The sequence below is a fragment of the Furipterus horrens genome, unplaced genomic scaffold (genome assembly GCF_987537825.1).
Source record: "Furipterus horrens unplaced genomic scaffold, mFurHor1.1.pri manual_scaffold_3, whole genome shotgun sequence".
NCBI lineage: Eukaryota > Metazoa > Chordata > Mammalia > Chiroptera > Furipteridae > Furipterus > Furipterus horrens.
The window spans coordinates 6,544,827-6,567,570 of NW_028327173.1; the positions used below are offsets into that span (position 1 = coordinate 6,544,827).

The window sequence follows — 22,744 nt, forward strand, 5'->3', positions numbered from 1 at the left end:
TGACAAAGGAATTGAAGAACAGTCAGAGCAGCTATGATGTTGCAAGAAATACTGATATTCAGTAGTGGTTCCAGGCACGGCTAGGTAAACCCAAATAGTCAGGGATCGTGTCAGCAGAAACCCCGTGGATTTAGTGAACAGAGGTAACACGTTTGTTCTGACACCCTTAGACAGCAGCAAATCCCACATTATGCTCATGGCGACATGGACGTTAAGAACTTACTACGGACAGATACCTGAAGAGCTTAAGTTGCCAGAGGAAATCTCTGATAAGTGACAAAAGTGGAAAAACAAAGCTCACGTTAACTCTGCTACCCAGAGGAGGAGCCCAAAATTTGATATTATACTTTGTCGTGGGTCACTGACTTAGAAGTCCTGATCTTCTGGACCCCTGAGCCAGCGGTTTTTCCTGTCACAGTGGCAGCAGGGGGAGAGGACAGAATGGGGACCTAAGAACAGACCCACAACGGCAAAGAGATGCAGCCGGGGAGGAAGTGGGTACCAGGGAGGAGAGCTCACCTCTCTGGGGCAGCGCAGGGCCAAATCAAAGTACCCCAACTTCACGTCCAGAGCCAGAGAGCATCAAGGCACCCCAATAACAATTCCCAACACCCACCTCAATGATCAAGACAGCAAGAAAAGGCCAAAGCACATTTAGATAATGTCCCTTTATCAGGGCATGAAAATGTGCAATTCGACTTTGGAAAATTCACGTCGAAGTTTAAAAACAAGAAAGATTATTTTAAACTTTGGGGTCTCAGAGGCTGAGTTCAGTGCGCGGTATGTTTGTTCAGTGGGGCCTTCGGTTCTGCAGTGCTAGGAAAGAGAGAAGGCCTGGTAGGGACACGGCCCCCCGCCTCGCCCCGGCTTTTGGCAACCAGCACACTTGGACACAGCATGTGCTCGCAAGGCCTGTTGGCTGAACTGACAGTCTCACTCGGAGATACTTCTCCATCAAGCTTGTTTCACAGGATTTGAACCGGCGGGCTCAACAATGATGTCCTCTCTTCCCTAAACCTTAAGTATTTTAAAGACACAATGGCAGGCATTCCTAACACAGGCCAGCACTTAAAGAAATAAACATAAGTGCCACCATAAGTATAATCTTCTAATTTACTGAGTGATGATATAATTTATGGTTACTTTAATTATGACAGACTGTGAATAAATGACATTTTTCTAGGGTAAAAATTACACCTATGAATGATTTTCTATGTTTAAGTTCTTTATACGTTATGAAAAGTGTTTATTTCAAAAGAAACCAGGGGGGAGGGTCAGGAAGCAGAGAGTGAGGTGGGGATAGGGCAGAAGTGGGGAGAAAGGCAGTGACTGGTGAGCCACCTTGAGGACCAGGGAAGGTGCGTGCAAGTAACTGGAGGCAGGAAGGCCTGGTCCACGCATCGCTCACAAGGAGGCCAGAGAACTGACTCGGGCAGGTAAAGGCAGGTTGCAGCAGGAACTGAAAATCCTATGGGACCGAGCCTCAGTATCAGGTGTGCATCTACCTCGGGCTCTAGTGCAAGCGGCTCGGTTTGGCACTTCCCATTATTTAGGAATGAAACCCAGGGACCAGAGACCACGGGGCATAACTATGAGAACCAATGCTGAAACCTCACACGTGGCCTCTGTGCTTGGCCTGGCATCAGCAAAAGCAGGAGCGTGGAAAGATAGAGAAGTGCTGGGAGGGCCATGTGCAGCAAAGAGCACCAAGGAATGGAACTGCAGGTGACTTGTCAGGAAAAAGAAAGAGCTGCATGAGAGGTTAGCCTGAGGCTAAGAGGTACCTGGAGTCACACTGACAAGTGGCCTATGAGGTGACAAACACTAGAATTGTAATTACGAAGCCCAGAAAACATGTGGACTCTTGGAGCCAAACATGGCTTTTACCAGGTGTCTCGATCTTTCTTCCCCTCCCTTGTCTTCAATTCCCTTTCTCTAAACAGCTGTCATGATGGAAGTCCCCTCCCCGCTGCCTCTAGATCTGACAGTCACACCAATACCTGGATGAGCATCTTGCGCAGGAAAGGCATGACGAAGGCTGGGTTCATGCTGCTGAGCCGGCCCACAGTGCAGATGGCCAGCTCCCGGATCTCAAACACCTGGTCATTCAGGGCCACGAACAGGGCCTGCAAATTCTCTGCCTGGGCCAGGTGTGCATCAAAGCGCTCATCCAGGGAGGCCAAGACACAGAAGCGAATGTCAGGGTCTGCAAGAACAATCGAGCCTTAGAACGCCTCTTCAACGCCCTCATCCTTCCAGTCCTTCCCCATGGTTCCCCTCCACTGCCATCAGCCTAGGGAGAAGATTCCAGGAGTGTTTCCCTCGTCTGCCCTGTCCTTTCCTCTGCTCACAGAACAAAGTTAATAGAATTAAAGACAGATTATCTTACAACAATAGGCTGGAGCAGCTGAGCCTAACACCCTGGCAGAGAAAGAGCTGAACGTCGGCTTGTTGAGGCTGAAGGTCTCTACAGAGGCCATGCGATGACACTGTCCCAGACCCCCAAGCTTCCCCAGACTGCTCCTGTCTCATCAACTGTACCAGGATCCGTTATCCCAACCACGAGCAGCTTGCTGAGCACGTCTGCCACCACCTGCACGGCGGTCTGGCTGACCACGTGGGCGTGGCCACTGATGAGGTGGACAGAGGGCGTGAGCAGGCGGGAGCAGGTGCGGGCGGCTTCCATGCGGATCTCCTTGTGCTCACTGTTCAGGAAATGATCCGCGCAGTGGCGGACAAACTGGGTCAGAGAGTGTCCTGGATGCAAAACAGAGGGAACACAGAACAATCACTGCTGCTTCCGACAGCGGGTCTGCAACCTGCTAGCTGCATTCTCCATTTTACAGCCAGTTCAGTTTCCAACGAGATACTGACCGGCAAGATACTGACCCAGATCGCTCCCTAACCAGTGAGCTTCCAGTCGTTAGAAAGGGGGAGGGAGGCCGAGGAGGCGGGAGGCAGAAAGAAGGCAGCCCCCATCCTAATCCTTCCTTTATTCCCTTCAAAAAATAAGTCATTTTTTTTTTTTTTATTCTGACCCAACCCTTTATGTTTCTGGAGAGTAAAGCCATTACTGATCAAATGTACCTTGTCTATTTTACTTCCGGATTTAAATACCAAAAAGAGAGGTTGATGTAGGCTGGGTCTAAGTACAGCTACTTTCTAGTCATTACAAACAAAGCATCCTGGGTGTTAATGAACGGAAGGGACGGGGCTGCACCAGGGCAAACACGGCGGCCGTCGGACTCAGGCGGCACGTCCAGGCTTTTTGTATTTGTTTCCCTGAAGACTTGACCGACACCACCTACACGGTCTTAAATTTCAAAAAAGCATCCATTTTTCTCTGTGGAACTGTATCTCTCTAGGGAATGAATGGGGGTTTGTCTATAGCTCGAAATTCGAACCCAAACTACACAGTACAGCACTCTTAGAAATCACACGGCCACAGGGACACAAACGCCCAAAGGCCCTGCGCACGCATCTGAAAGAATGAAACACCACCTCAGCTACACGGTGGTGGGGAGGTGAGGGGGGCCATCTCTGACTTTCCTATCTCTGAGGCATTGTTTCCTTGGACTAAGGCATCCTTTTCCTGAATACCATCTGCCCCAAAACTCAGGATGGGGGAAAAAAAAAAAAGGCAAGCAATAGGAATTAATATATGGAGAGAACCCAGGACAGATGAGCTGCTGCAGAGTCAGCTACCCTGTCTCTGGGACCCCTAGCAAGACCTGGGAATTCTAGGCACCCTCATTCCTTTCTCGAGGTCCCAGCACCACCCACTCTCTTTGCATGAGCCACTGCAATTTCTTACCTTCAAATTCAAAGGTGCCAAGAGTTCGGAGGGCAAGAGTAATGCTGCCCACATCGCTTGCCTCGGGGAGGGCTGTGAGGCCAGGGGAGGCCAGCTGGTGGGCCAGGCCCTTGGGCATGCCCGGGTGCCGGAGAGGCTTGTGCATAAGGACCAGGGAGAGCATCTTCAGTAGCCCGTCCTGGATGTCCTTCTTCAGCTGCGGGATCTGACGGCTCAGGTCGTAGAGTACAGCTGTGAGGGCGGGGCTGAGGGGGAGCACACCAGTCATACATGGGGTCGCATACATGACATTCGGTCTGTTCTTGAGCAGAAACAGTCCAGCAAAGGGCTCGGGCCCCATCACTGCTTAGTCTTTAAAGCAGAGTAAATGTCCTGAACTCTCTTGGCCTGGTCACAGCTTTCAAAACAATGAGTTTCTGGTTTATGCCATGGGGAAACTTACTCAATAAACAACCTGGAAGGCAGGCTGAGAATATCCTCCTTATTTTATAGATGAAGAGAATTAAAGTGTAGAGAGCTTAAGCCATCTGCCAAGACATATAAACGAGAGCTGCAAACATTAATCGACCACTTCTTATATGCAAGGCACTTGGCTATGGGTGGCTATTTCATAAACTCACTTCAACCCTACAACCCCAGACAATAGGAATTGCTATCGTACCCACTTTCCAGGTGAGAAAACTGAGGCTCAGAGAAGTAAAGTAACTTAGTCAAGATCACATAGCTAGCTAGTGATGACAGGAGGATTTGTGAGTTTAGCGAGGGCTGGCCTGCCTGTCCAATTGCATATGCAGGCAGCCATGCCTCGCTCCTCCGACCCAGGCTCGGTGCTGTGGCTCACGCCTCCTGCTCCCGGAGGCGGGAAAGCTGAGGTTTCTGGTACCCACCTCAGCCCCACCGCCAGCATAGGCTCTAGCAGCTCCTTGATGTCCTGCTGGATGCCTGGCCCCATTGCTCGAGCCAGCATGCTGATGCAGGTGAACACGGTGGCATCCACCTGCATGGCCTTCTGTCTCCTGCAGAAACCAAAGAGGGGCTAGTTTAGACATAAGGACATTCTGTGAGGCCACACCTCAAAACTGCCTTGGGGCAAGGAGGGCTGGTCACCCAGGCAGGGTCAGCAGAGGTGGGTGTTCAGGTGAGCTACAAATTCCAAACACCACAGTCACTGCAGATGTGTATAGAGTATTTAAAACAACAGTCCAGCAGATGGCAGTAAGGTGTCCCCAATTCGCTCAAAAGGAACCACAGGGTTGGGTGGTGCTGGCCAAGGTTGTACAATAGGGACCAGAGCGCGGGGCACAGGCACCATATGGAAAGAGATTCTTATCCCTGTGATGAGAATACGGGGCTTTAGAATGGGTGAGGCTTCTTCATTCACCAGAACAACCCTTGCCACTAAAACAGGACACTGTGAAGACACAATTCAAATTCACTAACCCCCTAGACTTAGAACAGACACCTGGCCTCTCCATCTTACAGGTGCCAAAGGTTGTTTTCAGGCTTTATTCATTGGGAAGTTTCAAGAGGTGGAATATGTATCTAACTTTAGTGATAAGAAAAAAGGTGACCAAAGTTCCAGTCTAGGAGTCCTCTCTTCAGGTCTTATGTCGAATTAAGACCTTAGAAAGCCAGAGAAAGAGAAAACCAGGTGATGCTCAGCAAATCATACTGAAAACAGCATGGGCATCTAACACGCTCACAGGGTATCTACCCAACCCAAACATTCGCATCAAGGTGATCTCATTTGGAAAAGGTTGGAGCTCAATTTAGGGAAAGCTGTGCTTTATACGATTTGCTATCCTGTGGAAGTTACGAGGCAGAGAATGGGGCTTAGCTCCATGGAAGTGGATGGAACATCCTTCCTCTCCAACCAAATGAGGTGGATGGCGAAATCATAATAGAGATGCTCACTTATGGGCGAAGTCCTTAGGCGGCAGGGCTGCTCGGATGATGTCCAGCACACGAGGCAAATAGACCTTAAACTCAGACCTCACGGCCACAGACAGCAGCCCCAGCGCTTGGAAGGCCGCTGTACGCTCCTTCTCCTTCTTGACACAGCTTAGGACGTGGTTCATGGTATCCTGGAGGTATTGGGTATCTGAGCACAGAAAAGACAGGGCATATGGTTCAAGGTCAGGGATGGCCTGTATATCAAAGGTCAGAGTTCCTATAACACACTTAGATTTAAGAATAAATTAAGGTCCTGGGTGGTGTGACTCAGTGGATTAAGCAACAGCCTGCGAACCAAAGGGTCACCAGATCGATTCCCAGTCAGGGCACATGCCTGGGTTTTGGGCCGGGTTCCCTGTTAGGGGCGTGTGGGAGACATCAATCAATGTGTCTCTCATGCATTGATGTCTCTCTCTCCCTTTTGTCCTCTCTCTAAAAATCAATAAATAAATTATTTAAAAACAAAAGAATAAATTAAGCCTGTTGGAAAGATGTTAAGAATTTTGAGGATGTACTAACCAAAAACTTATTAATCACTCCTCAGATGTCTTTTGAAAATACTAAAACTACAAGATTTTTTTCTTTAAATTAAAATCTCACAGGGCCTCCAAAACAATTAATGTCACGTAATTGTCTCCATTAGGGTTATATTTTGAGGAAAAGATTACACCCTCTGGCTTAAGAGATATATGCTGTCTTGTTTAAAAACAAGGAGAGGATCACCTAAACTATTCTATATTATACTGAAATTTAAAGTAACATTAAATACTGTTTGCAATAAACAGGCCATTCCATTTAGCTTAGGCCCAGAAATCCCTGCTGTTACCTAGAGATTTCTGTTACCATTATATTTAATAGAACGAGATTTAGTCTGTAGTTTGGAAAGCCACGTGTGCATTTTCATTAAGTTTACATAAGCCAATGTGCATGGGTAGGCGCTTCTCAGGCAATTAAAGCTGAAGTGTTATTACTCCTCTGAAGGCTAGAATTTCTTGATTCTTGCTGCTTCTTAAATTTCTTCTCTTCCCTGTTACTGGCTCAAGTCTGTGCACCAGAAGCACATAATAGCAGCAGAGAGGGAAAGACCACACATTCAGTAGAAAGTTAGGGGTGTCGATGGCTACTGAACCACAGTTAGGAGACACGACCTAGACTCCCAAACAGCACACACACATCACCGCATTGATTGTAATGAGAAACATCCTCTCCCACAGCTCCTGTGGTCAAATGACATTAAGGCACGCTGGAGCTTGAGAGCTGTCAGAAGACCAAGGAGATGCAACCCTAACACCAGAGTGCACCAACACGGAAAGCGAGGCCTCTGCAAAGGGGAACAGCACCTCAGCAGGAAATGGGCTTAAATCCAGACAATTTAGCGCTCTCAGAGATTAGGAATCTGACTCTGTTAGAGATCTGAGCCCAGTCTTGGGGCATTTTTGATGTTCCCAGAGCTGACATCATCAGGAAACTCAAGCAACGACTTCCAGACTGCAAGCTTTAAGCAAGCGGCACTTTTCCGACGAGGTACACACTGCGGAGGCTGCCCTGGCTGAATTTCAATGGCATATTTTAGTGTATTATTTAATAAAACAACAAAAACCCACATCAAAAGAATAAACCTAAGGGCCCTCTGAGCCTGTGCATCCTGCTGCTAGGCAGCCTTTTGAACTTACGAGGGTAACTGCCTTCACGACGTGCCAGACTTTGATCAAATGTGGCCTAGTTATTGGTTTCTTTTGAACCAGACTTTCAGCCCAAGATCATTTACAGCTCTGCTGAACAGGAACATGCTTGGTCATTAAAAAGAAGAATAGAAAGCTGAAAAACAGGGGTGATTTTCACACTATCATTCCCCTCTGGTTCAGTGACTTTAGGTGGCTAATTGTCTTGTCCTCACTCAACATGTTCTGTTCTCGCACACAGCACGTTAACAGCTCAACAGCTACATATCTCTCCTGCTGTTTCATCTGGGCTGGTGGCGTGAAACGCGTCTGTGCTAGGGAGCGGCACCTGCCGAGGGTCAGGCTGGCCTTCCGCTCCCGCTCCCGGCTCCGATTCGGTCCTGAATGCTTAGCAGGCAGAGGCAGTGAGCACCACAGTGAGGCACAGAGACACGCCCGGGGTGGGGCCTCTACACTCAGCAAATGTGGAGGTGAAGCAGGTCATAAATATGAACTGACCATGGGAGCAGTATTTTCATTTCTACCTGATTTCTTAAATGGATCTGCAGTAGCAGAGGAGGCAATAATAATCATGGTTCCCATTTCTGAGGGCTTAACTCTGTGCCAGACACACAGAACAGGTACGCAGGCATTAATGCATCACCTTGTGATGCAGGGATCGTTTCAACATTACAAGTCAGGGAAGGTCAAGTAACCTGCCCACAACCTCGTGGTTATGCCCAGGTCTGACGGCCACACCTTTGCACAGCCGGAACCTATAGTGGAAGAGGGAGCAGCCCGGGAAGGCCTCAGGGAAGCCAGTATCTGAGCTGGGCCACCTTCAGAAGCCCGCTGACCACAGGGCAGGAATATGGGAACGCACAGCCTACCGCCCAGGATGCCCGCCTCCGGAATATGCAGCCCTTCCTTCCTGTGAGTGGTGAGGCATCTCAGTGACAGCCTCAGAGGCAGAAGCGGGACAGCCATGAACCCCCCCACCCCCACCGAGAGACCGCTGCAGTACCTAAAACTGCACTTCCTTTGGTCTCTTTTGAGCCCACTGACGGACTTGTTGGCTTCCATACACGAGAACTTGCCTGGCTCTAGAACTGCCTCTTTGCCTACACGCTCCGATCGTCCCTACCTCTGCGGCCTCAGCCATCTGTAGAAAACCTGAAGTGGTACCCCTGAAACCGGACAGGAGGCAAAGAAACCAGAGACTGGCTCCTAGTTCGCACTGCTTCAAATGAGAAGCAGGCATAACCTTCTGGAGTCACTTCTTCTGTTTAAGGACCCTTACGTGGGAGACGACGTCTTCCAAAGACATCCTCACCTGTGAAGGCAGAAGGTCGGAATGCAGCCAAGCGGGGTAACAGATTAAGGATTGTCATTTGGATCAGCGAGTTCTTGCTATTCCTGCATTTCAGCACCCACTGGCACACCTGAGAGAGGAAGGGTACAGGGTTGGCAAAGGGCAGGGCGGGGTGGAGCTCGGGAGGAGAGGGAGCAGGCTTCCTGCCACCTACCTGATCAAATTTCTCCTCCATCAGATCTCTGCAACAGCGACTCTCCACCAGGGTGGACTTGGCCGGGCTGGGGGAAGCCCCAAATCCCATGAGGCCTTGGTGAGAGCTGTACCCCAGCAGCCCCACCAAGGCGTTTGACTGCTGGGGCTGAACAGCCTGGAAACTGGTGAAGGGGGTGATGTGACGAGGTTTCGTCCCGAAGCCCATGAGGTCTCTGCAGTACTTGTCATGTACCAACTGCTGCTGTGTGATCTCTTCCATTTCTTCTCTCAGGCGCTACATACGTGGGGGGAAAAAACTACCTTTACCTACAAGTGGCATTTGCCCAAGCACCGTGAGTCTACAGAGCAACACATCCACCAAATCCCGAAAGGAAATATCTCCAAAGGGGAGGGTGGCCACTCTTCTACTATAGGGTTAGGGTTTCCCCAGAACCTTGCAGGAGGCCTGGCTTCGTTCTGATTTAGGCAAAACAGCACCACCTACTGAGCCATAAAGAAACGGTAAGTAGGGGGCTGGCTGCTTAAGGACTGGCTCTCCCACCCCAAGCTGGTTTGGGAAAGCTGACTTGCAAACTGCTGAGCCTACAGACCCAAGATCACAGCAAGGAAGCCCCCTGCCAAGGTGAGGGGCAGCCAGACCCATGCCAGCATCCTGTTAAGGACAGTCTGTTCTTCTTCCTGCCAGAAACCCTGGTAGAAACAATTGGGGCATGTAATTTTCTCAGAATTCTAGGAATTCCATAGGCTGTGTGCAAAAAACCAACTGGCACAGAACTCACGTCTGTTCCGTATCCAAAGCGCTGCTTAGCAAGTCACCCTCCAACGGTCCAAAATAAAAAGAATATAGCCCTGGCTGGTGTGGCTCAGGGGACTGGGCGCTGGTCTGTGAACCAAGGGGCCGAGGGGTCCCCAGCTGGGGGTGCATGAGAGGCAACCACACATTGATGTTTCTCTCCCTCTCTTTCGCCCTCCCTACCCCTCTCTCTAAAACTAAATAAAAGCTTTTTTAAAAAAAGAATATAAAACTATTTTCTAAACTTCCACACTTTTCTCAACACGGATTTTTTTTCGGAAAATCTGTCTCCTATGCTAGGTCACCAATGACTCTTCCGCCGCTAAATCTGACAGTCCAGGCTCAGCCCGTATCTTATTTGACAATTTACTACCTCCTCCTCCCTGGAACTCTTCCTTCACTTGGCTTTTGGACCCGGAGCTTTGCCATCCCACCTCCCACCCCCCACCCCCCACCCCTGGTCTCCCTTGGCTGCTCCTCATCTCCTGTCTGGTTCTCAGACCCCACATCTTCTCCACCTGCACTAATTCGCTGTGGTTCTCATCCAGTCTCATGCCTTGAAATAACATCTACCTGCCGGCGACTCCCAAACCTGCATCTTTCGCTCATACCTCTTCCCAGAACTACTCACTATCTCTGCTCAGACTCCCGACAGGCATCTTAAACTGAACATGCTCAAGAGCAGACTCCTGCCGGCTTCAGCCGGTCTAAATCTGCTCCTCTCATCTCAGTAAATGGCAACCCCATCCCTCCAGATGCTCAGGTCAAAAACTTTGACTCCTCTCTCTCCTATTGACCCCCAAGATCCAAATTCAGAATCCAACCCCCCTGGCACCTCTATAGCTCCTACTATGGCCCAGGGCCACAAAAGCCCCCTGCTAAGACTGCTGCAGTTCCCTCCAAAGCAGACTCCTTGCTTCAGCCCTTGCCCCTCAGATAATCCATTTTCAACACAGTGGCCAGAGTGATCCCTTTGAAACAGGAGTCAGATGTCACTCCACTGCTTAAAACCCATTAACTGCTTCCCACTTCTGCCCTGGCTGGTGTGGCTCAGTGGACTGAGCACCAGCCTGCAAACCAAAGGACTGCCAGTTCAATTCCCAGTCAGGGCACATGCCTGGGTTGTGGGCCGGGTCCCCAGTTGGGGGCATGCAAGTGGCAACCACACACCAATGTTTCTCTCCTTCTCCCTGCCTTCCCCTCTCTAAAAAGAAATAAATTTTTAAAAAGGAAAAAGAAAAAATCCCACTTCCCACTTCTCACGCAACTGAGATCCTGTGGGATATGCCCCCTGCCTGCCCCAGGTATTCCTCTGAACCCCCTCTCCCCTCTCCCACAACCTACAGGCTTCCACTTCCCATTCTGCTCAGCCACAGTGGGGATCCTACTGTTCCCAAATAAAGCGGCATGCTCCTGCCTCTGGGCCTTGGTGCCTGCAGAACCAGCAGTCTGGGATGCTCTTCCTTAGGTACTTGTATGGCTTTTTCTTACCTCCTGACTGTGCTCAAACACCACCATATTTAAAAATGGGACTCTTAATCCCTGCTAGCTAGCATCCCCATTCCCTTTCCCTGCCCTACTTTTCTCCGTAGCATTCATCACCACATGACACACTACAGTGTTACTTATTTATGTATTGTCTGTCTCCCCCTGCTAGAAAGTAATGTTTTATTCATGCTACATATTCTAGCTCTTAACACATGATGCAGCTTGCCCGTCGTATCAGGAAATGATGACATCCTACATTTGGATAGTTCTTGGTAGTCTGCAAAGTACCGTCACAACAGCATTTCATTTAAATCTGTGAGCTGGGCAATATCGTCCTGTTTCACTGGGAGGAAACCCAGACCCCAGGGCTGCCTGGGCTCCCTACCACGGAAAGCACCACCCCACACCTGGTGGGCAGATCTCTGAGGGCAACCGTTTAATAAGCAACTCCCTCTGCGTATCAGGCATTGCGCTGGGCGCTGCACATACATCTAGAGACATCTCTGGGACTCAGTGAGGTGGGTAAGATCTACGCCAAAAGTGAGGAACGGGAGACTAGGAGGCAGTTTTCCCGTCACACGGTGCAGAGGAGGTGGAATTCAGGGCCAGACCCCACTGCTACTCACAGGGCAGCACGTGCTGCCCCACATCGAGGGCACGGCCGCTACCAAACATCCGAGCCCACGGAAGCAGGAAGCCCTGGGGTGCAACCTCACACTGCCCAGCTCCCCCCAGGAGGACCTGCAGGTGGGGCGCTACCTCCCGAGCGCACCCTGAGCCGGCCACTTGTCAGTGCCCGCCGCACCGGTGCTGGCTGAGGCCGCCACCCCCGGGGAACGGCCTCCTGTGGCAGCCGTGGGAAAGCAGCCTCCGGCCACAGAGGCCCCAGCTGCCATTGTGAACTCTGTCGCCGCGGCCATGCCAAGGCCCCACTGCTACAGCTGCTCCCCGCCTGTGACGGCGCAGCAGGAGCGCTAAAGCGGGCCTCCCGTGATGGGAGCCGTCCCTCTCCCCTTCCCTCCCCGTTCACTCAGGGTCAAGACGGCACTGAGGTCTGACAGGTCTTCCAGCTCTGCCCCTTCTTCTCTCGCAGGCTACGTACTTCCCTAATAAAACCCTGTACCCTTACACCCATCTCTGCAGCTGCTTTTCAAGCTACGCCGCCTCCTAACTGGACTCCCTGCTTTCATTCCTGCCTCCCCACAAGCTTTTCCCCACAGGGAGCCCATGTCCTGTTAAAAATGGATATCACACCACCCCGCTGCATACACATCTCCGTGTTTGCCCCCAAGAATGAAAGCCAGTGCTCACCTAGAACCATGAGGCCTACTAACTGGCCCCTTCCTCCCTCTCCCCTGCTCAGGGCGCTGCAGCCACACTTCCCTTCTTTCTGTTCCTCGAACTTAAGACTCTCTCCCACCTCAAAGCCTCTGCCTGGAGCATAACCTCCCTGCAAGGCTGGCTCCTCCATGTCATACAGGTCTCGGCTCAAATGTCACCACCTCCAGCAGGACCTGCCCTGACCCCCCAGTCACACACCCCCACCCCCATCACCCCTTACCCCGTTTCTTCACTCTCTAAGTTACCCTGTTATCTGCTCACTGCCGCTTCCCCCGGAGAACGGCAGCTCCGTGAGGACTAGGACCGCGCCCTGCCGCGCTCACCGAGCGGCACAGGAGCAGCCCGGACGCCCCTCTGCCGCGGCCTCTCACCTCTCCTTCCATGCTGCTGATTCGGACCAGCTCGTTGAGGATCAGCAGAGCTCCGTGGATCCGATCGTCCCGATTCATGCCCTTCTCCTTGGCCAAGGTCTCATCAAACCCTTTCTCTGCTTCTTCAAACGTGTGCTGCGCAGAGCCAGAGGACGCTGTCATTCCCCAATGCCCAAAGGGAGACAGAACGCAGGCGAGCCCCACCTACACTGGGGTTCGGAGGCGTCAGCACGCCTGCCCGGCGCCTTGGTCCCGCGTTGGCAACCATGCCAACTCTCCAGGCTCTCGCCTTTAGTTTACCTTCAACTCTCACAGGACTGCGAGGCAGACGCCCTTACATCCCAACCCCAACAGATAAAAAACAGAAGCTCAGAGAAATTACATGACTTGTCCCAGGTCACAGAGCAAAGCCAAGACTAGAACCCGGGTTTCCAACCCCATGTTCAGGGCTTTTTGTTGTACAAGGCTCCTTAGTAAGTTCTCTCGTCAACAGCAATCAACACGGGGCTCAAGATTCTACAGGAGAGAGGACTGGCTCTTTCTAAGTGAGTATCAGTCATATGTCTTCAATTCTGAGACACCCATTTTTCTATATTTTAACATCTCTGAAGAGGTGCTTTATAACTGTTGACAAGGAGGCAGAGAGTCACAGTTTAATTGGTAACCTGTTTTCATTCTTAACGGTACATAAGAGAATGGTGTGGCTATCAATGGGTCTTTGGTTTACTGAAATACAGTAACTAGTGATTTACACTGAGCTTAAAAAATCGTGAGGCCAAAATAAATGCGACACTTGCCGTGTGGCAAAGAGCCTATGGCTGCCCCACGCCCAGGGCTACTCTATGTAACGTGCCTGCTGGTGGTTGGAACAGAACCACCCCCTTACCCGGTACCACTGAGGCTTCTGCATCTCCTTCGGCTCCCGCTGGGTGGTGAGAATCAGACAGGCACGAAGGGCAGCGACAGCTCCCTCACGGATGGCCTGTTTGGGGTCCCACACAGCCACAAAAATGTTGTCAAAGAAAGGCTGCACTTGCTGGAAGAAGAAGGTGGGAACACTGATGGCCAGCTCGCGAAGCACCAGAACCTAGGAGGAAAAGGCACACTCAGAACTCCCATCCGTATCACAGGGTTTTGTTCTCTCGGGAATAGGGCCTCTTGCTTCCTAGAGCCTATACACATCAGGACAAGAACAGACTGGCCAACTCTGCCAGCTAGGAAATTCCAGGGCTCAGGGAAGGAAGGGAAAATGGCTCCAGCGTCTCAGTGGTCACTGTCTTCGGGTGTTTACACAGAACGCTTACAATGTGGGAACAGGTGCTCTGGAAGGGCAGACGTGTCTGGCTTTGTATGCTGCTACAATGACACCCTAGAACCACACCTGGGATACAGCAAGTATTCAATAAACACCCATCGAATGAAAAATCCTGTTTAATACCTAATCTTGCTATTATTTTAACAGTGGAAAAAACGAAAGGTCGGAGCTTGCCCCAAGTTACACTTAGGAAGTGGCAAAGCGAAGACTTGAGCCAGGACCCAAATGTGTGTCCGGACCATGCTCCCTCCTTGTGGTGCTGCCTCCTAAAGAGGGAGCTGGCTGGGAAGGACCCGCCAACGCCTGTGATCCCTACCACATTCAGGCCCAAACTCTCTCTTAAAGGCTGACTCTCCACCACCTCACAGCCTGGAGTCCTGGCCCATCAAAGCAGCCTTTTTCAGGGACGAGTGTCAATAAGCAATGAAGATATGCTCCCAGAAGAAGAGGACAAGAAGCCACCACTCTCCAAAATGCAGAACAGCCAATGGGAAAAGAGGAAGTTTGGGGTTAACTAACAACTAATGAATAAATGTCTAAGAAATGAACAGAAAACGCTGACTGACTCCCCTACCGCGGGAAGTAACGGTACCTACTTCCCCTGCTCCTCTCTTAATCCCAGATCTTCCATGTTCCCATTGTATATGCAGAGACCTTGGGAAAGACTCTAAAGGGGTCATGCAGACAGCATAGTTGTCTGGGGCTCTCTAAGCCTTTGGCTGTGGCTTCTTCTCTTGCTATGTCTGAGGGCTGCCTTTTGCCTAGGAGACAATTTTGATTCTAGAAAATCAGAAGTCAGGATAAATACCGCACTCAGGGCGACCTCTCAAGCAACAAAAGAGAACTTTTAAGTATCCTCTTCAGGTATAAAGCTGAGGGTAAAGACTGAAAGGAGCCCTGGCTGCTGTGGCTCAGTGGATTGAGCATCGGCCTACGAACCAAGTGTCACTGGTTTGATTCCCAGTCAGGGTACATAATTAGGTTGCAGGTCAGCTCCCCAGTTAGGGGCGCATGAGAGGCAACCACACAGTGATGTTTCTTTCCCTCTCTCTAAAAATAATTAATAAAATTGAAGAAAAAAAAAAAAAAGACAGAAAGGGATTCAGGACAGAACCTAAGGCCACCAAGAAGCATGGTGTCTTTGGGCGACCAAGGAGCAGTGTCTTTGCCTGGAGCGTCCCTTCTCATCCCCTGCCCCTCATGGACCTCAGCACATTGTGTGAAGGACCCCGCCAGGCCTGGCTGCGCTCCTCCCGCAGACACTCACAGCTGCGTGTCTCCGGCCCTCGTTGCGGTCAGCACCCAGCCACTCCAGGGCTCGCTTCACTTCAAACTCCACATACTCAGCAGTAAAAGTGTCCCCTGCCATGGCAAGGCGACCGATGGCCTTGGATGCCATTTCCATGACAACTGGGTCATTCGAGGGGAGGAGGTTCCGAAGATAATTAGCGAATCGGCCGATTCGGGTGGCGTTCCCACCTTCTACTCCTATGAGGCTGGCTGGAAAAGAGAACGGCAAAAGGTGAGCGCGGCGGACACCTGCTGTCCGGGAAAGTATGCTGCCTTGGAAGGAAAGCTGGAGAGCGACCCTTTCCTTTCCCCTTGAGTAAAGACGGCAATTTCCAGATGGTAAGGCATGTGGATAACTTTCATTTTAACCAACAGATTTGATATTTATACAAGAACTATTTGCATGAAGCCAAGTACCCTCGTTTTCATATATATAATTTGTTTTCCCAAGAAAAGGAAACGAAATGGGGACTGAATAATAAATCACAGCCTGGATGACTACCCCAGGGATGGGAAAATTACCTGCCTGTTAGCCACTGTCCCCTAAGTCCACCGTTCGTTCATGAGTCCCGCTATTCAAATATCACTACAGAAAACCCAGAACCTACAAAAGCTACATGGGTAGTAGAAAGAAAGCTGGCTTCTAGTCCCAGCTCTGGCTCACTGTCTTGGCCTAAAAAAGTCCCTTAATGGTTCTGAGACTCCACATTTGAAAATACCTGCTTTGCCTACATTCCAGGATGGTTGCTAGAATACCTGAGTAAGTACACTAAATGCCACATGGCTCCTTAAAATTGAATAAACAAACGTGAACTAAGCAGCTAGTAAGCAACAGACCAAGGGGTGCAGGGGACACAGTTGTTAATTGTCACCAGACTCTGTCCTTACCTATGGCCAAGATGCCACCTTTCCTTTCATTGGCATCTGAGCTGGAAACCAGTTCAAAAATGTGATGGTTCAGCTGATCATAGAAGCGAGTAGACTCCTCTTGACTCATCTGCAAAAGGAGAGATATTCAAAACAATTCCTAATGCCTCCCTGATGCTGCTGGTTTCCTAAGATTAGGACCTGAGAGGTAGCCAGCGGGTCCAGTCCCCAAACCAAACACAACAAAGGTACTGCCCATTCTATAGTTTTAAACTGCAGAGCAACTAAACCTGCAATTCATCTGTTTATTTAACAAATATTATTGAGCATACTCCCAGGCAGGCCACGTCTTAATCTAGGTTCCACCTAGTCCCAGGGGTACAAGAATGAACAAGACATTGTCCCTGACCTCCAGTTTGGTCTCTATTTTAAAAAACCACTAAGCTCTTCAAACCCTCCGCAACCAAGGTGTTATCAGGCAGAAAGAATCAACGGTCTGGAATGCGATGAGAAAAATGAAAAAAAAAAATTAACAGTTGCTCTCCACTGACTCCTGCAGCGTTGCCACGACACAGAAATGCCACAGAAACGTGTCACTGCTGCACAGGAACGCGCACATTCCGCGGCCATGAGAAGTGGCGTGCTTTCCTGAAACAACCTTGCCTAGCTGTCAGAAGAAATCCAAGCCAGCGACGGTGCACACAGCCCCGACCCTGCACCACGAACGGCCCCAAATCGCAGAAGCGCCAACCTCTCGCAGCTCCATGGTGACATAGTGCTGCAGCTCCTTGGCGGCTTTGGCTCTGGTCTCCTCATTGCGGCTCTTCAGGCCACTGGCAAACTGCTGCAGGACGCTCACGTTGCTAGATGTCGTGGTGGCGGCGGCGGCGGCGGCGGGCCCGGTTCCAAGCATCTTGCCCTGAGGTTCCTTGGAGAGAAGCTTCCTTTAATATTCTGGGTAACACACTACGGCAATAAGTTTATTTACGGCCCCAGTTCCTCAACACAGGTATCTCCACCCGGTCCAGGTCAGGTAAGGAACCGTAAAAAGGTGGGGAGACCTCCCTGAAGAACCTGTAGAAAGCGTCCATTTATGCAATAATGGCTCCATTTAAAAGGGGTAGCGTAGTAAGAGGGTCAAGCTGCGGGCTGTGGAGCCAGACGACCTAAGTCTGAAGCCAGCCCAAAGTTTCACACCTTAAAATGTCTATCCCCTCGACTGTAATAGGCAGGTAATAACACCTAACTCCTAGGGTCGATGTAAGGATTAAATGAGCTAATACGAGTTTAAAAGTACTGCCAGCGGTGCTGGGCACACAGCGAGTCCTTAATAACTGTTAGCTGTCGTTATCATCGTTACTCCTATGAACACGGCACAGGGTCCGGTACTAACAGTGGGGAGGTAGAGAGAATAAAACATGCCCGCGATTGCCTCTTTCCTCAGAGAGTTCGATTTAAAGAAGGGAATGAATTCTACAGCAACGCTGTCCAAGAGAAATAAAATACACACCACGAACGTAATTTTAAATTTCCTAGTAGCCATATCAAAAAAGGTAAAAAGAAACAAGTGAAATTAATACTTTATTTAATCTAATATAGCCAAAACAGTCAATGTTATTCATATTAAAAATAGTTTCTTTTTTTTTTTTTTTTTTTTTTTTTTTGGACGGAGTCTCCAAAAACCTAGCGTACATTTACACTTACGACAGCCGCGGTGGGGACCGGCCCCACGTCAAGCGCTCTAGGCCACACGTGGCCGGCGGTTATTGCGTTGGACAGCGCAGTGCTATGGAACCACAGTATTGGAAACGTGAGCTAAGAGAGAGGTGAGTTCCTGGGCTCACGCACTCATTCCTGACTTACGTACCGTCCCTCTCCCCGCCGAGTCTGAGTCCACAATCCAGGGGGAAATACAAGTAACCGGGCAACCACGACCAAGTGGCCGTGACAGGGCTCAGCCCAGACTGCTGGGTGGGCAACTCGGATCCCTATCCTAGGTATGTCCAGATTACATTAGAAAGTCAATTTTCCAAAACCCTTCTTTTCAAACAATTTGTGCAATGCCGAGAGGAAAAGAAGAAAAACAAAACAAGGAAGAAGTGGTTTGGGAAAGGTTTTAAATACTCCAGTGCCAAGAAGATGACAGCAGTAGGAAGTGCCATCCTTCGGGGAGAGGAGCCCCAAGGCCCCGCGAGGAGAAAACCACTACAGTGTCCAGCGATCACGTCTGCGATGAGCGGGAGGGAGACGAGCCAGGAATGTCCATTCCCAGGAGAGAGCCCGCCCACCTCCGTGAGTCTAAGGCCCACAGGCCATCGCTCCGGGCAGAACTCAGTTACAGTGCTTTAAATCAGACATCCTAGGGGTCGTGGCTAGGGCTCCCCCAAGCTCAAGCTGGGTGGCTGGAACTAGGGGCACCGGTAGGGGAGGCAGAGCAGATGACACCCAAGGATGGAACCGAGCTTCGATTCCGGGGACGAATCCAAGGGTCTGACACTGACGTTGGTCTCCCCTGAGGGCAGTTTGTAGGTGGTGGCTGACGGGCACGGAGACGCACAGGCGTCCCGGTAATACTGGGGCCGATGGGCCGGCCTCCGTGGCGCCGGAGACGCGCGGCAGGCTCAAGGGACCGCGACTCTCCTGGACGCCCCGGAGGAGGTGGGCGTTGCCTCCCTGGGTCGGGGTCAAGAGCTCAGATGGTGCGCAAGTCCGTGCGGCCGCCTCTGAAAGGACTCCACGTCCCAGACGGGCGGCTTCCCCCACCCCCCGCCATGGACCCGGCTGACTGTGGATCTGGACAGTTCGCCGCCTTGGAGGGGCCGGTGCCAGGCTCCAGACTCACCGTGCGGCTTCGGCCAAGGCCTCAGCTGCCGCCACCAGCGCCGGTACCGTCACTTCAGGCCCCGGCCCTACCACCCGCCTTCCGCGCTGTCCTCCAAGCCGGGCGCGAGGGAGGGCAGGTTCCCCAGCCCTAAGGACCAATCGAAAGGCATAAGAAGACGATGGACTGAAACACTGACCTGACCAATAGTAATGAAGGAGAAGTGAAGCTTGGGACCCGGCTTCTCCAGGGGGTGGGGACTGTTCAAATAGACAAACCACGCGGCCAGTGGCAGACGAAAGGAGGCTGAGGTTCACTCGGGAGAACCAATCAGCCGTGAGTTAACGTCAGTCACTTCCACGCACACATCCGGTGCATCGCTGCTATAATTCCCCCGTTTCGGAGGAGCGCGACCAGTTCTAGTCTGTTTGGGGTCCTTGGGGTCTAAGCGGTGGTAGGCGGAGGTTTGAGACCCCGCCTGGAATAATTGGGAAGGGGCGGTGTGACCTGTGCCGCCTCCCTGAAATTACTTTTCGTGCTTTTGGAACCGTGATTTCTCTTTTGTTAAATGTAATATGCATTTGAAAAGTTTTTCACTTCGATTTCCCGCTTTTCCAAAATTATCTAGCTTACAAGATCGTTCACGAGGAACCACAGCCAAATTTTAACTAAACGATCTACTCGTAAAGCAATAATTTCAAAGCCACATCATTTTTAAAACATTTTTTCCAAAAACAATAGCAAGAAAAGGTATTTACATCTCAATTTCTAAAAAATTAGTCTGTTTATTATAAAAAATATTGAAAACTCCTGAATGTTTCACAATAGGAGTCTTGAGTAAATAAAATATGATGCGCTTATATTAAGGAAAATATATCTTGCCGTTAATAGTATTGTAGATGAATATTTGCTAAGAATCATGGGGGTCGCAAATGTTGGGAAAAATTTAGTTTCAGATAATAGCTAATAAGTTCAGTAATCCATGGGTGTAAGAAGCTATTGTTTCAGGAACTGAAGGTAGGACCCACCTTGACCCCAGGAGACCATGAGCAGTCCCCCTTGGTGCCTCTGGAGAACTGCAGGAAATCGAGACCGTATCTGAGCCCTTATACTTCAGGGTGACCTACCACTGCAGGGACACAGATAATGACCACCACCCAGAGCACAGAGCCCACCACCCTGGACGCAGATGAAAGAATGCTGCAGTTTTCATCTGATCAACTTTTTCCCTGAATTCCAAAACCCCTTACCTACGCTTTTCTTCTCCTAAGAAGGATCAGTTTATCATGGAATTTAAGGTCTGTTAGGGTAGAAACCCACTGTCTTCTCAGATTGCTGACCATCTGAATAAAGTGCCCATAAAGATTCAATCCCTGTCTCTGCTTATTGGGTCTGGTAGGTGACAGGCAGTATGAACACCGCTTTTTTCAGTTTCAAGAGGGAAAAGGGTTCACAATTTTTTAAATAATATAAGTTATACAACAATATAAATACAACCCTTAAAAAAACATATATTTTTAATATGCTTTGTTTATGCTATTACAGTTGTCCCAATTCCTTTTCCCTTTGTTCCCGTCCACCCAATGACCCCACGGTGGCGCTTTGTGTGGGGGCGGGGGTCCAAGATGAATTCCTGCCATTCAGTCTCTGCTGAGAGACCGGGAGCCTCCTCCTCCGTCCCCACCCTCTCTGGCCCTCACAGTCCGAGGCAGCGGGGGTCTGCCTTCCCTGACGTTGGAATCGCGAGCTCACAGGTCTGGTTTGCAGCCAGGGGTGCTCCCAGGGGCTTCTCGCCTCCCCCTAAATACGGGTGTCTGTGCTTACTGCCGTCCCGCCCCCGTCACTGCAGCTGCCGCCGCCAGCACAGCCTGAACTGTCCGCCCCAGCTTTGCCCCTCCTACCTGTCCGGATGAGCACCGCTTCCTTATAACTTCATACGTTGGACTTCCATGTAGCTTTATTTTCTGGAACTTCTGGTTATTTCTGGTTTCGCGGTAGTTGTACTCCTTAGTTGTGGAGGGAGACGGAGCGTGTCAGTCTAGGCTCCATCTTGGCCGGAAGTCTGTTTCTTTGCTTCCGTGTCCCAGGGAGAGCCGATGCTCCTACTACGTTGTAAGGGGCGGAGCCTTAGGTCTGTATTTCTTATGTGTCTGCTACCATGGGGGAAAGCATGTATACAACTAAGATGTACGGGAATTTGGGAAGGCATATGTTTTTTTTTTTTTTCCTTTATGCATTACCATCAATTACTTGTGTACTAAATAGAAGTGTTGGGTTTGTTTTTGTTTTTAAGAAATAGAAGTTTCCAGAAGTGTTAAACTGCCAAATTAAAGAGGTTTGTTAATATTCTGCAGTCAATAAAGTGATTTGGCAGATTGAAAAAAATTATGGGGATCCGGTCAAGATGGTGGCGTAGGCAGACATGGCTGTCCTCTTCACACAACCACATGAAAATTACAAGAACAACCATCAGACAGAACCATCAGAAATCGAGTTGAATGGACGTCTGGAGTAGGAGGGGCTCAGCCGGGGAACGGGCTGGTAAGGGTGGTAAGGGCGGTTGTTTATATAATGTGAATAAGTAATGAAACTAAAACATGGATTAAAGGACAGGCAGTGAAACCAGAAAAGCTGGTTTTCGTGTCGCCTGTTCCCGACTATTAGGGCCAGAGACCCCATGCGGCCCACCCCGAAACCTGCCACCTGTGTCAGGATTTGCAAAACAGGCTATGGTCAGTGGTCACTGTGTTTGGGGGACTGTGGCCTACAGTCTCACAGGACCTGAGCCAACACTTGTGCTAACACAAAGAGGGTATCCATCACCGGCCATGTACCCAATCATGACGTTCTCTATTGTCAGAGGCGTTAGGGATAACGCCAGTGACTCTCAAACCAGTAGGAGATAATGAACAGATGAATCATGGAAAAGGGGCCAGGAGACGACATTCCGCAGCTCCCCACACATATCTCTGGGATCAAAAGGAGGAAGGCTGTTGTCACCAAACACAGAGAAATGGGAAGATGCAGCTAGATAACTTTGCAGATGAGTTGGAGAGAGACCTGTAACTAGATTATCCTTAGTTAATCACACCTTTAGTTAAGTAGTTAATCACGTTAGATTGTGAACCCGGATTAACCAGTAACGGAGAAACAGGGGAGAAGGAGAGGGGAGGGGGAGCTAATCACATTATTATGAAACCAGTTTGCTTTGTCTACTTCGCGCGCGCACATGCCCCTGGCTGGCAGTGCGCCCGACTCTGCAGACTCGTGAATAAACGCCTCACTTTGCTGCTAAAGTCCCGTGTCCCGGTGTTTCATTTTGAGCGTTTCTCACAGAGGCAACTGAGGCATAGCTGCCAGCATCCTGCTGAGACCCGTTTTCTCTCCCCTTGAGCATTTCCCAGAAGCAAGGGCCATAGATCTCCCGGACTTTCTGTTCCCACAGCAACCTTCCCTAACCAGAGGGCATTGTTATTTCACCTGCATCCTGGACTCTGGAGCT

General features: G+C 50.2%; 1 protein-coding gene across 1 annotated transcript in view; it reads right to left on the reverse strand.

The window, feature by feature from the left end:
• The window catches only part of MTOR (mechanistic target of rapamycin kinase), a 114,088-nt gene extending 96,742 nt beyond the window's left edge, over positions 1-17,346 (reverse strand). Inside the window, exons 1-12 of the mRNA XM_090268590.1 lie at positions 17,173-17,346; positions 16,443-16,551; positions 15,532-15,764; positions 13,836-14,036; positions 12,950-13,084; positions 8,955-9,230; positions 8,762-8,870; positions 5,729-5,915; positions 4,702-4,830; positions 3,815-4,059; positions 2,542-2,757; positions 2,001-2,206 (exon numbers count right to left, since the gene is read on the reverse strand). Of these exons, the coding sequence (XP_090124716.1) occupies positions 2,001-2,206; positions 2,542-2,757; positions 3,815-4,059; positions 4,702-4,830; positions 5,729-5,915; positions 8,762-8,870; positions 8,955-9,230; positions 12,950-13,084; positions 13,836-14,036; positions 15,532-15,764; positions 16,443-16,551; positions 17,173-17,334 (2,208 nt within the window). The 5' untranslated portion in view covers positions 17,335-17,346. The remainder of the gene's footprint in view (positions 1-2,000; positions 2,207-2,541; positions 2,758-3,814; positions 4,060-4,701; positions 4,831-5,728; positions 5,916-8,761; positions 8,871-8,954; positions 9,231-12,949; positions 13,085-13,835; positions 14,037-15,531; positions 15,765-16,442; positions 16,552-17,172) is intronic.
• Between the last annotated feature and the right edge of the window lie 5,398 nt (positions 17,347-22,744).